This window comes from Kryptolebias marmoratus, linkage group LG18 (genome assembly GCF_001649575.2).
Source record: "Kryptolebias marmoratus isolate JLee-2015 linkage group LG18, ASM164957v2, whole genome shotgun sequence".
NCBI lineage: Eukaryota > Metazoa > Chordata > Actinopteri > Cyprinodontiformes > Rivulidae > Kryptolebias > Kryptolebias marmoratus.
This window is the reverse complement of record NC_051447.1, coordinates 7541401-7555468: the sequence shown is the minus strand read 5'-3', so window position 1 is coordinate 7555468 and position 14068 is coordinate 7541401. Positions and strand designations below refer to the sequence as shown.

Below are 14068 nucleotides of genomic sequence, written 5' to 3'. Positions count from 1 at the left end.
TGTCACCTCAGTTTAATCTCCACTACAGCTCATAATTAACCCACACTTCCATGTTTAGCCATTTGTTGCAGCAGAAAGTGAACTCTCATCTTGGTATCTTTTGAAATATATTAAGTATTAAGCCACCAAGGTCAGATTGTTATAAAGTGTTTATGTTCGGAGGCACAAATAAAAACCACAACCCTCTGAAAATCTGTGTCATTAACAGGTTATGAGTATAGATGAACTGTTTGCAAACCTACATGACATCAGTTTTACTTAATAAACATCTCCATGCAGTTTGAAGAGGTTTTAGTCTTGTATTAGAAAGAAATCACTGTAACAATCTGGCCAGGTTTCTGGTTTTGTTTTCCTCCAGTTATAAGTACTGCAGCGTAAAACTTCAAAAACTTGTCGCTTTTTAGACGCCGTTGTATAATTACTCTGCTCAGTTTCCATTTCACATGGACCGTTGCCGGTAACAAACCTAAGACCAATAACTACGTTTTTATGTGAATGACTTTGTAAACAAGTGCCTTCTGCAGAAGGGACAGCGATGTTAAAGTCGATCAAACAGGCTTTGCATGAATCACTCTGATTTCTTTTAGGATTGGCGTTTTAAGATGACAGAAATCTGCTTTGCTGCTGGGGAAAACGACTAGTAGTCTACTGCAGGTAAGATATTGATTACTCATAACTTCAAAGAATGCTTAAAAATCCAAACTACGTGTAATAATAAAGGTGTAAAGTGAGTCTTTAAGATTCTGGCTGTAGTACTGTTAGTTTAGTTTAGTAGCACAGATTTCTTCTTGTTCCCACTGATTAGTTCGATCAATATGTTGTCTAACATGTTGTCAGCCTTCTATATTTCTTGGCTAATCCCCTCCATCCACCAAAGCATGATGTTCTGCTGCTCTACCTTGACCTCAGCTGCTCTTCAGGCCTGCCTTAAAGGTAATCACTGTTCCTCTGGCACACGAGTCACGAATCCCAGTGAATCTTGAAGTCCTGTGACTCAACGGCACCATCTGTCGGCAGCACAGTGCCTTTCTCCGCCTCATCTTCTGATCAGACGAGCTCACCTCAGTTCTGGCAGCAGGTGTCGAAGCTTTTGAAGCGGCCTCGTGTTGGCTGGTAACTAACATGGGATGAAAGGGAGATCAGGCCACCTTAAAACCAACCTTCTCCTAATCTCCCTCCTTTAGGTAATTCTTCTGCAGCCCTGCCAGCTTTAATCCCAGGCTCAACTAACGGAGAGCAAACAAAAGTAATGAGGAGGGGAAACAGAGACTGAGATTAGGGCTCTTTGAAGCTGATTTTTCCCAGAATGAAACGATTCGTGCTGATCTTAACGAGAAGCTCAGACTGTAAAAAAAATGCACAAGTTTGGTTATCTAATCTATCGATGCGGCTGTTATCCAATATGTTGGGACTTTTATATATCTTACGTAGAACCTGATACTTTAATTAAAAGAAAACCATGTTTTATGGGTGAGGTTAATGCAAAGCGTCACAGTTTTCTGTTCACATAATGTCTATTTTTATTTAGAAGCTTCATGACAAAGACTGGATTAAAGCTCAGATCTCAAGCTTTATTTTTAAGTTATATGCATCCAAACTTGTAGAAGAATTAGGGAATTACAGCTCATGTATGTGCAGAACTCATATGAGCTCAAATCCGATCAACTCAGTCTCCAATAAAAATATGGGTTGTACAGATGCTGGGAAATTTCAAGGAGGTCTCACTTCTGCAATAAATTTATCTGATTTAAGATTTTTGCTTTCTGGGATTTATCTTTTCTGATGTTGAGTCAGAGCTTTAAACCTCTGAATCAGGATGAGAGGCTGTGTTTGAAATCTATATTTAAATTTAGAAACAACTTATTTAAATAGAATGTCTACAGAAGCTTTTTCCTTGGTATCGTTCTAATTCAGGCTGATTTTGGGTTTATTCAGTACAAAAAAAAAACAAAAAGCCCAGCTCTGTATGTACCGGATGTTTGTGTATTGATACTTTTATTTTTCATTGATTTTCAGTCCTTGCACCTAACTGTTTTCATTGCTGTCAATTTCCTGTTTATGTAAACTTCTGTTATTTGCAACTGCAAATAGCAGCGGCAGCTTGCTGTAGCACTTCATGTGCATCCTGGGGGCACGGCCAGCATGAATACTGTAATGGTTCTGCTTGGATTGTTGTGCAATGGGAAACTGACAGCAGCGTGAAGATTTAGAAGTTTTTTTCTAGTTTTCTGTTGTAAGGCGACGGCGTTCCACTTCGGTCTTGGTCCTGCTCGGACTAGCCGTTAGCTCATCAGTTCTGTCAGATTTAAACAGTTTCTTCAAACTGAGGCTGTTCGGAGAGCTGTCTCCAACAGGTAAGATATTAATTGTTTATAACCTTTCCACAGACCTGATCAAGCTGTGCAAATATTTGTTTCAGAAGCACAAATTACATTTGGGAGATCATTTTCTTAATTTGAAATGATGCTGTTCATGACAAAAATGACCATATTTATGTTTTCTAAACCCCGAACTTTCAGCTTAAAGTCAAACAGTTTTCTGTTGTTTTTTTTTTTCAAACAGCTGACTAAACCTTATCCAAAAGCTGTAATTTCAGAACTCTTGCCAGGATGTTCAAGCCTGAGGACAGAGTGAACCCCATGACCTCGCCTCCAGCTCGGATGAGGCGACCAAGCCAGCTTTAAGATGTTTCTGCCCTGACATCAATCAGTGAGATACTTTTTCTTGGAGGATGCACCGTTTTGAGATCTGCGAGGCGCATGAGTGTAGCTGAATTTGTGTTGTGGTGGTTTGGTTGCTGCAGCAACCTGCTTTGGTTTCAACTTGCTGTGCATCCCAAAAACTTGGTTTCACGGAGGGATTGTGGCTTGAAGAGCACAGTTTCAAAAGTGTGAGTTTAGTTTCTCTCTCTCTCTCTGCAAACACAGGCTTTCCCAGGGAGGCTTGATTTACTGTGCAGTGGAATTATGGGAAAGAAAGCCTTGCCAACCACCATCTCGATGATGCTGTTGCTTTATGAATCCAGCAGATGGAGACCATTTGTCTGCTTGAGGGAAAGCTTTGACGTGTGCGGCTCTGCTATGCATTGTCGCCTGCGTGGAGATCAAAATGCTGGAGGGGAAGAGGAAAAAAAGAAAAAAAAAATCTCCCAACAAGTTCAAATTCTCCATTCGCACGCAGGAGGAGAAATAAAGCCAGAAGAGCATCTGTCAGCAGCACAGCCCCGCGGACCGCTCTGCGGTCGGCTGCGAGGTCTCTGTGACCTGGTCCTGGTAATGTTCTGGGCCTCACTGCTGGCTCTGGCCTTATCCAGCAGAAGGAGAACACGATACTTAAATCATTCATAATTAGCTCCTTCCCTCTGCTTAATAACACATGAAGATAAATGGCTTCCAAGAATTTTCCAAATGAAAACAGTTGGTTTGGAATTAAAAGCTAGAAAACGGCCTCCGAGTCGTGCATTGTAGTGGTTCACCGAACCACTTGTAGTGGAAAACCCGAACTTTTGAGGACACATCTTCATGAAAATAAGCATTTATTTTATTTTACATCTCCACAGCATACATTGAAACCAAAGATGACTACGCTGAGATTTTCTGTGATTGTGTTTCTCTGATCTCTGCAGAAGTGTTTAGCCCGGCTCCTAACACGAGCCGAGCTTCTCCAGAGCGCTGTGAAGGGTCTTCAGGTCCTCCCTCATCTGGCTCAGAGCGTTTTGGATCTTGCTCGGCTGGTCCAGAACCTCGACGCTGCAGGTGAAAGGCTCGTAGCGCACGTCAAACGGGCGCTTGATGTTCGCCGAATGTTTCCTGTTGAAAGAGAGGCCGGTTTAAAGCCCTCGCAAAGGTTTTCTGGGTAAGCATTCGGCACTGATTGCTGCGCTTGAAGGTGTTGTAATAAAGCTATAAAATGTGCAGCCAGATTTGATCTGAACGATGCCAGGAAAGGGCGTTTATGGGCCAACAAAATAAAGAAGTGAATTAGTTTGACATGACAAAGTCAAAGTGCTGATTTGAGAAGAACGAAAACAGCTCGGAGGAGGAGGATGCAGGAAAATGATGAAAGCTCTTGAGTTGTAAAACATTTTAACAAGCTGAAATAAAGGTTTTTCTGCTCAAAGATGCCCTTGAGGACAAGGGTGTAATACCTTTAATTACCAAAAAAAAATAAGATCACTTTATTGCATAATCACCGAAGCAGCCTTATTATGTTTTGTTCGTGTTTACCCATTTTCAGGCCCTGCAGCTTTGAAAATTTATATATTAAATATTAGCTCAATTTGAATAGCGGGCTTTGTGACCTTTGGAAGCATGCACCGTACAACGTGGACGAAACATGGTAAAAACTGCAATAAAATTTCCCCACACACAACAGTGGGGTTTGGATGAACTGAGTGAGAAAGCCCAGCCCTCCTTGAAGCTCTGTAGCTGAGACACACCTCACAGTAGAAACATCATTCAAACTTTGGACAGGTCACATTAAATCTGACATTTTAATATCTTTTACGTTTTTTTCCACAATCGCAGTTTAAATTTTATGATTTTTTGGAGTGCGATGATGTCTTTTTACTCCCATAATCTTTTAGTACATGTACAAAATTGTACATCAAAATGTAGGCATTTATATCTTCTTTCATCCAGTGTGTCTCTCACTGTTTCAAAACGTACATTTTTCTCCTAAATCCCCCCAGAATGCAGATTGTACTCCAAAGCTTCTATAGACTTCAGTTTTATTGTAGCTCAGAATATTTTCTTTAAAATTAGAAGTGAATGATTTTTAAAAACTGTCATATCTCCTACATAAGACACTCTAGAAACATAATTGTTTGCATTTACGATCATCAGAATCTTCTGCCCTTGCAGTTCAGTAATTTTTAAGATACAACTTTAAGTTTTCTCACAGTGACTGTTTGAGGCTTACTTTTTAGTCTGTTTCTGTCTGCCTCTTAAGTTTGCTGTCAAGGAGTGACAGACACAGATGTGTGGTTACCACAGTGACCATATTGAGCCACTGGCACCATTTCTTTGGCTCTTTGTTCTCCTAACACGTTTTTTATAGATCAAAATGTAGACGTTTCTGAGCCTAAAATATTACAAAGTTGATATTTGAATTTTACTCACTTGCAGTACTGAAATCTCCATGTCAGCTGCCTCCTGTTCTTTGTTTTAAATTTACACCCAACTGCTCTAAATGTTAGTATCAAACTACATTTGTGTGAGTTATTTCAGCAGGAATCATCATCAGACACTGAACCGATACCTTAGCTTCATCTTTGCATCCTCAAAGCTTTCGGACACAAAGTAAACCGGCTGGTAGGTCTGGTCCTGGTAGGGTTGCACCGCCGTCTCCTCCGGGTCGAACGGCTTGTACTCTGGCTCGTTTGACAGCGCGTACTGGGGAGGGAAAGTGAAGAGCCTGTCAGCACCCCCTGAGCACACACACAGCGAAAACATTTAGGCACGAGCGAAAAGATCCCACTCACAACGAGCTCCCCGTACGAGGAGAGGAGTCCGGCGCCGTAAGCTTTCACCTCTCCGTTCTGCTTGCAGAGGCCAAACTCCACAGTGAACCAGTACAGCTGCAGAAGAGGGACACAGCAAAAAGTCTGAGGGATTATTTATGAGGATGGATGAGCTGCAGTTCTCCTCTTTGACCACTAGGTGGCAATGAAAGCTCATTAAATGCTTACTGTTGAAAGTTTCTCAATTTCCTCATCTGAAGCTCCAAGTGAAGCAAGTCCAATCTCCTGGTGACAAACAAAAGTGTTAAAGGCATGAACCAGATTATAATCAAAAACAAAAGGCTGTATATTCACCTGAGAAAACTGTGCAAACTCTTTATCTGCCAGCATGGGGATGTGGCCGAGCAGTTCGTGACAGCAGTCTCTGTCGGGGCACATCAAACCGAGTCAGAGAAAATCACCGCGCGGATGGATGCGAATGGTGCGGGATTAACGACTCACGGCTCGGGGGAGTGCATGGGTGAGGACGGGTGTCGGATGTACTGGGTGCACTGGAACACCCTGAAGGCCAAACTGGCGAGGAAGTCTCTGGCTGACAGCAGGCCGGCGACCGGACGCAGCTGGAAACCCGTTTTCTCTGAACACAGACATAAATACACTTAAACTGAATCCGGTACATATGTGTTTCACAATGATGTCATTAGGTAAAAGGAAAACTGGAGAAAAATGACTTATTTTTGTGTTATCCTAAACCTCTGCATGCATGCTCTCTGCTGCTTTTAATTATTTCAGAAAAGGATGCTTAAAACTAAATTTTAGAGGGTGCAACAACAGCCTCTTTACATGTTATTTCTTTTACCCTGATGAGCAGACTACTCCTGTTTTAATGATAAATGAAGCCTTTTGGTTAGTTTAAAACAGATAATGCAAGTTATTGTAAGCACATATAACTCTGTAAATGTAAAAAGTATTGCTTTTCTGTCTTCCATGATCAAAAATTCAGATTTTTGGTATCTTTGGATTGTTTTCAGAATGTGTTAATAAGAGTAACACTGTCACAGTTTGGGTCTTTTGTGCTGGTTTCTGATTTTGTTTTTATTGTTGTTTTTTGGGGGTTTTCATGTAGTCTTTTTTTTCTCCCACTAGATGTCATCACTTGCTTCTGCTTTCTAGCTCTATGCTCACCTGTCTCCACTTTCTAATCACCTCACGCTGCTTATAAATACTGATAAGTTTCTCCTAAGGCTTCGTCAGATCCTCTGTTAGCTCCTGCCATGTTTACCTGAACCTGCTTTGCCTAAAACTTCACGGGAGTCCATTTGGTAAAATAATTGTTGAGTTTTTTTGGATTTCTCAACCTGCATTTGGGTCCTTCTAACTAACTTTGTTACAAAGACTTGATATAGATTTATTTTTGTATGTCTTCTAGTTTTTCCAAGACTGAAAACTCCTTAAATTATCTTTTTTTTATGTTTGAAGTTTTTACATTGAAGAAAATTATTTCACTATTTTTTGGTTAAAATGTGAAAGAAAGACTCTTACATATCTTAATTCTTTTTGCAGTAGAAAAAGAAATCAAAATGCAAGTTTTTTGTAAGTTTGCACCCCTTAAATAAGAATATTGTGGATTTTATTCCCACTTAATGATAATAAATGTAGTGTTTTAAAGTTTTGCATTGTTAGCCTGACAAGTGAGTAATTTTAGTATTTATATGCAGTGAGCTTTTTAAATTCCACTTTTTGTCTGCTTTTAGCAGGAAAACTGAGGGTTTTGTCACCTTTCAGGAAGGCAGAGACGTCTCTGAGCTGAGGGATCTGATCCTCTCCGTAGCCACACTCCTCCTCCAGCTGCTGCAGGCCGTCCAGGAACTGCCTGCAGGCCAGGGTAGGATAAACACTCCTCAGCTGCTGGTAAACCTGCCTCCTGTAAGCACAGTCGCACCCAAACGTCACCCCCCCTTCTGCCATTTTTAACCACATCACTTTAGCGTCAGTGCAGGCCGTTCTTACCAGGTGGAGATTTCCTCCGCCGTGTACTCTATGGAGGGCAGCGGGTCGCCTCTGCAGCCACAACACTCAGATTAGGAGAAAGATTTGAAACCAGGATCGGATGAATTCGAAGCAGGACTTACTGTTTGTATCTGAAGGCAAGCTCAGAGATGGCGGCTCGTCTTTTTCTGTATTCTGAATCGTTGTATCCCTGTAAAGCATGTGAATTTGTTGAAAATAAGCATTTTTCTTTTTCAGTAAATATAAATTTTAGCAGGAGACACTCACCGGATGATCGTGGTCCAGGTCCGGGTCAAATTTGGTTATTAGCAGGTTACATCTGTCCAGGTCTTTTATCTGTCGAGGAAACCAGGGAGCTGGGATGCAGACGGAGGTTAATTAGTGCTGCTTGTGATCAGACCGGTCAGATAATTAAAAGGGGACGCTGAAATCAGATTCTTGCCTTTTTCCTCTGGCACAGAGCGAACATCACCCACCACCCTCCTCAGGGCATTGATGAACACGTCCAGGTCGGAGCGATGGACCTCACACTTCATGAAGAACTCCAGGTCGGGCAGGTCGCTTTTGGACTTCTTCCTCATCCGGCTCTCGATGTGAAGCAGTTTGGCTTCGAACGTCTGACGAAAAGAAAAGTTTCTGCTCAAGCTTTCCCATCCAACATTGGCCTTTCGCTCCCAGCGTGCCAAATATAAGGAAGGAATTTCAGTTTAAGAGCAAAACCTAAAGCCCCTGCAGTTTAGAATGACTGTTTTTAAATTCATCAAAGATTTATTGTTCTCAACATTTTAACACAAAGGCGACAAAATCGGCTGATGCGTTTTAGAAATATTTCAACCTAAAACAAAAAGAATCAACTCTAAAATGCCACTGATTGTTTAACACAAACATTAATTTTCCTCAAATATTTTGGAAGTAGTTTAATTAAAATGTGACTAATTTGCAAATGTTTCATTAAATTTTACAGTACGAATTAAACACTCTTCTTAGAGCCTTACAAATATTGTTAGTTTTAACACAATCTGTTAGATTCCTGTCCCAGATATTTTACAAACCGACATTTTTAAATGGCTAATTTTAATTTAAATGGATCTGTAGCACCATGACGTGGCTTTGCTTTGATCATTTTCTTATTAGAGGTTTACATAAGAAGCATTTGATGAATTTATCCTATAAATGTGTTGTTTATAAAAGATTTGACCTGGTACTTGTCACACTGTAATCTTAAATGATTAAGTATTGAACAGCAGTTACCCAATATGAGCTCTAATTTCACTAGAATGATACTTTTAAGATAAAAAAAAAATTTTTCCTGTGTGATTCTGGTTGTTTTTGACTCCTTACCTCAAATATTTTCCCCGTCTGAAAGAACCCGGAGTTCTTCTCGTTGCTGAGCGTGAACAGGACGTTCATGGTGACCCTGCCGTCCTTGTCCTCGAACACGAAGCCGTCTCCGAGCTTGGAGGGCCCCGGGGAGCCCGAGGAGGTGCTGCCGCGCTCCCTGCGCGCGTCCTCGATCAGACTCTGCTTCCTGCCGCTGAATGTCTTCATGTCTCTGCTGGAGGATGCTCGGTCAGGTTGTGTGCCTTCATCCCCCCTCCTCAGTGGCTTTAAATAACCCGGCTGAATGGAGAGGAGCTGCGCAGGTGCAGCGCGTGAGTTTGGCTTTTTTTGGGGACCTGTTGTGCGTCATGGTTTTATTTCCATATTTTATTAATGGTCCTTTAAAGTGGAGTCCTGTAGAAAGGTTGTGAACATCTTACCTGCTGTAGACGGCTCTTTGACTCAACTCAATTTGGAGAAATGAGTTTAATTCTGACAAGATTGACATCGATATTAGATATTTTTTATTATAAAGATCTCTTACAGAACAGCAGCATCCACAATCAAGTAAGATAAAACTCCTACATGCGTTTGTCTTTTATTTTTCCAATAAACCGTCAAAATCAGGATGATTTGTTGTCTTACTGATCGAAGATAAAACACCTGGAAGGGTTAATTAGAAAGAGGCAACCTTACAGGAAAATAAAGATGAATTTAGATAGTATTTTACTTCTCAAATCAGTGAAACGAATAAGATTTGTGAGGATTGTTTAACTTCAGTTGCAGCTGGGTCATAGGAAAGAGAAATTACTGGGCTTTGAGGACCTCAGGCAAGAATTTTGTAAAACCTTTTCATCAAGGACACCTTCTTATAGATTCAGCCTCAGAACAAAGGTTTCTTCTGTTTGGTTAATTTCTTAGATGCTCGTTGGGATGCAGCGATGGCTCTCTTGTTTTGTGCAAAAGCAGCAATTAATCAGTCAGCCAACTGCTTACAGGTACGTGGTTTTACCCAGCTTACTCTTCTTTAGTGTCATGTTTTACCAAAGATTGTCTATTTGACACATTCAGACTTCGACAAGCTTAATATTAACCTCACATTATAGAAATAGCTTTAATATGTGTTCCATGTTCTAAGCATCATATTCATATAAACCAGTTTATAAACCAGCAATGTGCCCATTTTTTTTTTTAAAAAAAAGGGGCCATATCTGGCCTGGGGGTCGCTTGTTGAATAGACCTAAGATGAGCCATTTGTCCAAAACATAAAGCAGCGTAACTGAGGATGAGAAGCAAACAACATGAACAGTATTAAAATGGCACATTTTCAAACAATAGGACATGTCTTGTTTACTGCAAAACAATAAAAGTCTTAGGTTTCAGTAATAGTGGTTTAAAAGTGCAACAATTATGATTATTAGAATACTGTTAAAGCTGGTGAGCAGAAAAATCCCTCTTTGTTGTGTAGAAACATTAGCAGATGGAGGAGAAATGAAATAAGAAGAGGACTGTTAGTTTTTATTCAATTTCATGCATAAAAATATTCATCAGAAGAAAGTTTAAAGCTACTTACAGTACAAATCTTTATTTTTAATTGCATAGAAAGAAAAATCAGATAAATGCGTCACTCTTGAAGGTAAATGTTCATGTTTGGGCTTTAAATACATCAACCAGCAGATGTTAAATGATAAACATTCAGTTTCATTAATGCAAGTATAGAACTGACAGCGATATTTTCAGCGTTGGCGTTACCATTTCTACGTTACAAGCTACAGTTTATTTTTCTCAAATACAGTTTCCTACAAGCTTTCCCACTGGCTAGATTACACAAATATATTTGTTTTAATACGACAGCGGCTAATTTTCAAGCGTGCTAAGCAGAACCACAGGAAGCCCGGTAACTGAACAATCGTTTATACGACGAGAGGAGATCCAGTCCCACTGGGTCAGCTGTTAGTCCAGTTTCCGTAAAGCTTCACACAACTTCCCCAGGTCACCTGGAAAAAAAATAAATAAATAAAAGTGGAGACAAGAAATGAACCCAAGCTGCTGCTCAAAATACTTTTTTCATAAGCAACACATCAATAGATTTCATAATCAGGCGGAGAGATAAAAACCCATCCCCCTCTTGTCCTGCTCGGTCAGCTGGTTAATAACCCACTGACTGAGGAAGCCTCACCTGTTTTCTTCACGGTTGATGTGTGGCGTTGCTGAGGCGTTATTATATTATATTATTAGTGCCACTTTTTTTTGTGTTCTAATACAAATATGGACTCTTAAAATACATCTGAGACAGCAGAAATCTAAAAGGGGAAATCATAAAAGGTGGCAAATACTTGAGAATTTTCAGGATTCTAGGTTTTAAGAAGCAGTGATTGCAGCCACCACATCTATTGGTACATAAAAGGAAGAATAACCAGGTTTTAAAACTTGTTAAAAAGAAAATGTTGACTAAAAAGCTCATGTTCAGTATATTTACTATACTTCCTGTTTCCTGTAAAAGTTTGATTTTTAAGGAGGCAAAGAACTAAAACAAATGAGGTGCGCTATCATCACTGTCATCACGATTTTTAATAGCTTTTTTAACAGATTTATTTAATTGGATGAAGTTTGTCTCTATATTTTTTGCTTTTTCTTCTGGAAACGTGACTGCACTGCTCCAGGTATCCTTTAGGCAGATACTTTTACTGCTCTTTAACATATATAAACGCTGAAATACCCATGCTGAGCCAGTAGGTGGTGCGAATATCCAAAACGCAAAAGAAGAAACTTCAAAGCATTAGCTAGCTGTCTTTGGCTGAGTTTGGCTGCAACATCCTCATTTCCAAATTTCTTTTATAACATATATATTAATAACCTCCATTTTTCTACCTAAAACACCCATTGCATGTGGATGAAATGTGCATCAGAAAGCCAGTTTTGACAAAAATAATTTAATATATCTGCATATGAGCTGGTGCGTACCGTGGATGCAGTTGGCGAGGTTGGTGAGTTGCTGGGTGTTGTCCAGGACTTCGATACTCTGGGTGTAAGGGTTGTAACGAACTGAAAAGGGCCTGGTGATGGTGGACGCAAACTTCCTGTGGACGAAGACAAAAATGTGCTCAGCGTCCTCCCTGCACACGTAGACTGCAGAGACATTTCGGAAAGAGCTCGTGTCTTACCTGACTTTCTCTTTGGCGTCCTCAAAGCTCTCAGCCACAAAGTAAACGGGCTGGTACTCGGTGATCGGGTATTTCTGCAGGCTGGTCTTCTCGGGGTCAAAGGGCTGAAGTTTGGGCGTGTCTGTGAGGCAGTACTGGAAAAAGAACATAAAAACATACTGTACTATCCAGTTTCCGTTTTCTCAATGAGTGTCCCTGTAAGTAGGAAGTGCAGCACGATTCTACACTTTGTTTCGGACGTGGCTGGGGGAACATCCGTCACCAGCATCTGATGTAACCTGTGACCTGGATAGCGAGCCACTCGTCCTTTTTCTGCCTCCGCTCACCCACTGAACCACTTTGCTGGCACCCTGCTGGCACCGACACATTAAACCTGAACCTTAGTGGACCACTAACCCACTCCCTGCTGCTGTTGTGCCACAGGACGAAGGTGATGTAACACTCATAAACCTGGGCTTGCAGAAAGTGATTTCTTGTGACTCGGCTCCCTCGTACCTTCAGCTCTCCAAATGATGAAAGCAGGCCGGCTCCGTAAGCTTTTATCTCAGAGCCTTGCTTACACAGGCCGAACTCCACGGTGAACCAGTACACCTGAGGACACACAGGGTTCATAAATGTGATCCGTCTAGCAAAGGCAAAACAAAATATCATCAAAACTAAACAGAAGGAAGGTTGCTGTAAGGTTTTTCAGCAGGTTTTCCTTGAATCCGTTGCTTAAAAGGATAGTTCAGATCTCCTGAAGTGGAATTCCTCAGGTTATTCCAGCTGAAATATTATGATATTACGACAGGAAGCGTTCCAGGCGGCACCAGTTTGTTGTGCTTGTGGCTGCAGTATAAGCTTTAAGTTCTTGGAAACAAAGGGGACATTTGCCTGAGTAAAAAATAAATTTAAAAAATACACCGTATATAATTTTTTCCAGAAGTTGCTCGGATTCTGGCTCTGAAAATACAACACGGCAGCGTTAGTAGATGAAGATGCTTCATCCATAATTATTATATCAGGTTGATGTGTCAGACTTGAACTCTGTTTGTCCAAACTGAAGTCATTCAATGAGCCATCTATAACAATTACCACATTAAATGTTCCCAACATTTGCACAGAACCCTACTTAAAAAGTTTTACCCTTTTCACTGGTACACAAATACATCTTATTATTTAAATCAATATATGTTTTTGCACTTAAGCTTAATAGTAATGTCAGTTAGCATGGTCGGCATCAACTTATCCCGTCTTCTGATATATTAATTTCTAATAATATCGGCATTAGGTTCAATGAGAAAACGGTTGGATAATTCTTGGTAAATGCTCAGAATGAATCATATCAAAGTGCTATCCTATGACCATCAATGTGGGAATTTAGACATGTTCTTTTATAAATACAAGTTTTTGCCCTAGATTGTTTAAAATTTCACTGTTATGTGTAAAAAACGTATCAAAAATGAATAAAAATGACAATAAACTGGCTATTGTTTGCTGTTATCAAAGAAGAAAGTCTGCAAGAGTATCTTATGATTTACAGAAGTCAAAACGGGAAATTGATTGAGTTGTTCTGTTGTTGTTGTTTAGTTAGATTAAAACTTGTAAATGAATACATTCTTTATTAATTAAACTTTCTAAAATTGAGATTTTGTCTTTGATTATACTCACGGTAGCAAGTTTCTCAATGTACTCATCTGGGGCACCGAGAGATGCAAGACCGATTTCCTGTGTAGAGCCGAGCAAAAGTAGATAGATTAGAAAACTAGGTCCATCTATAATAATTTAGACTTAGCTGTCTCTTCAGTATGTATTTATTTGAAGTGCATATTAAGTGAATTATTTTTGCTTCAAAAGGATAGTTACCTGTGAAAACTGGGCAAAACTAGGGTCAGCGAACAGAGGAACGTGTCCCAGGAGTTCATGGCAGACATCCCTGTTTTAGAGGTAACTTTTAATTAAACAATATTAATGTGGTGTTTATATATACAGGTGCTGGTCATAAAATTAGAATATCATGAAAAAGTAGATTGATTTCAGTAATTCCATTTAAAAAGTGAAACTTGTATATTATATTCATACATTATATACAAACTCATATATTTCAAATGTTTATTTCGTTTAATTTTGATGA

At 40.0% G+C, this 14068-nt stretch overlaps 2 protein-coding genes and 1 long non-coding RNA gene across 3 annotated transcripts in view; 1 reads left to right on the top strand and 2 right to left on the bottom strand.

Moving 5' to 3' along the window:
- Positions 1–3539: 3539 nt before the first annotated feature.
- On the bottom strand, positions 3540–9026 carry th2 (tyrosine hydroxylase 2). The gene is made up of 12 exons (XM_025004954.2): positions 8813–9026; positions 7914–8088; positions 7739–7827; positions 7594–7661; positions 7472–7522; positions 7240–7385; positions 5963–6098; positions 5816–5885; positions 5690–5746; positions 5483–5578; positions 5260–5393; positions 3540–3809 (listed from the first exon to the last, which is right to left on the bottom strand). The coding sequence occupies exons 1-12, from the start codon at positions 9017–9019 to the stop codon at positions 3644–3646; spliced, it is 1395 nt and encodes a 464-aa protein (XP_024860722.1). The 5' UTR covers positions 9020–9026; the 3' UTR covers positions 3540–3643.
- Positions 5373–8952, top strand: LOC112450369. Its single transcript, XR_003038958.2, has 4 exons — positions 5373–6783; positions 7247–7346; positions 7932–8019; positions 8838–8952. It is a non-coding gene; the product is annotated as an uncharacterized LOC112450369 (long non-coding RNA).
- Positions 9027–10283: 1257 nt separating the features above from the next.
- The window catches only part of pah (phenylalanine hydroxylase), a 16539-nt gene continuing 12754 nt past the window's right edge, over positions 10284–14068 (bottom strand). Inside the window, exons 8-13 of the mRNA XM_017411679.3 lie at positions 13801–13870; positions 13606–13662; positions 12451–12546; positions 11956–12089; positions 11756–11871; positions 10284–10788 (exon numbers count right to left, since the gene is read on the bottom strand). Of these exons, the coding sequence (XP_017267168.1) occupies positions 10745–10788; positions 11756–11871; positions 11956–12089; positions 12451–12546; positions 13606–13662; positions 13801–13870 (517 nt within the window). The 3' untranslated portion in view covers positions 10284–10744. The remainder of the gene's footprint in view (positions 10789–11755; positions 11872–11955; positions 12090–12450; positions 12547–13605; positions 13663–13800; positions 13871–14068) is intronic.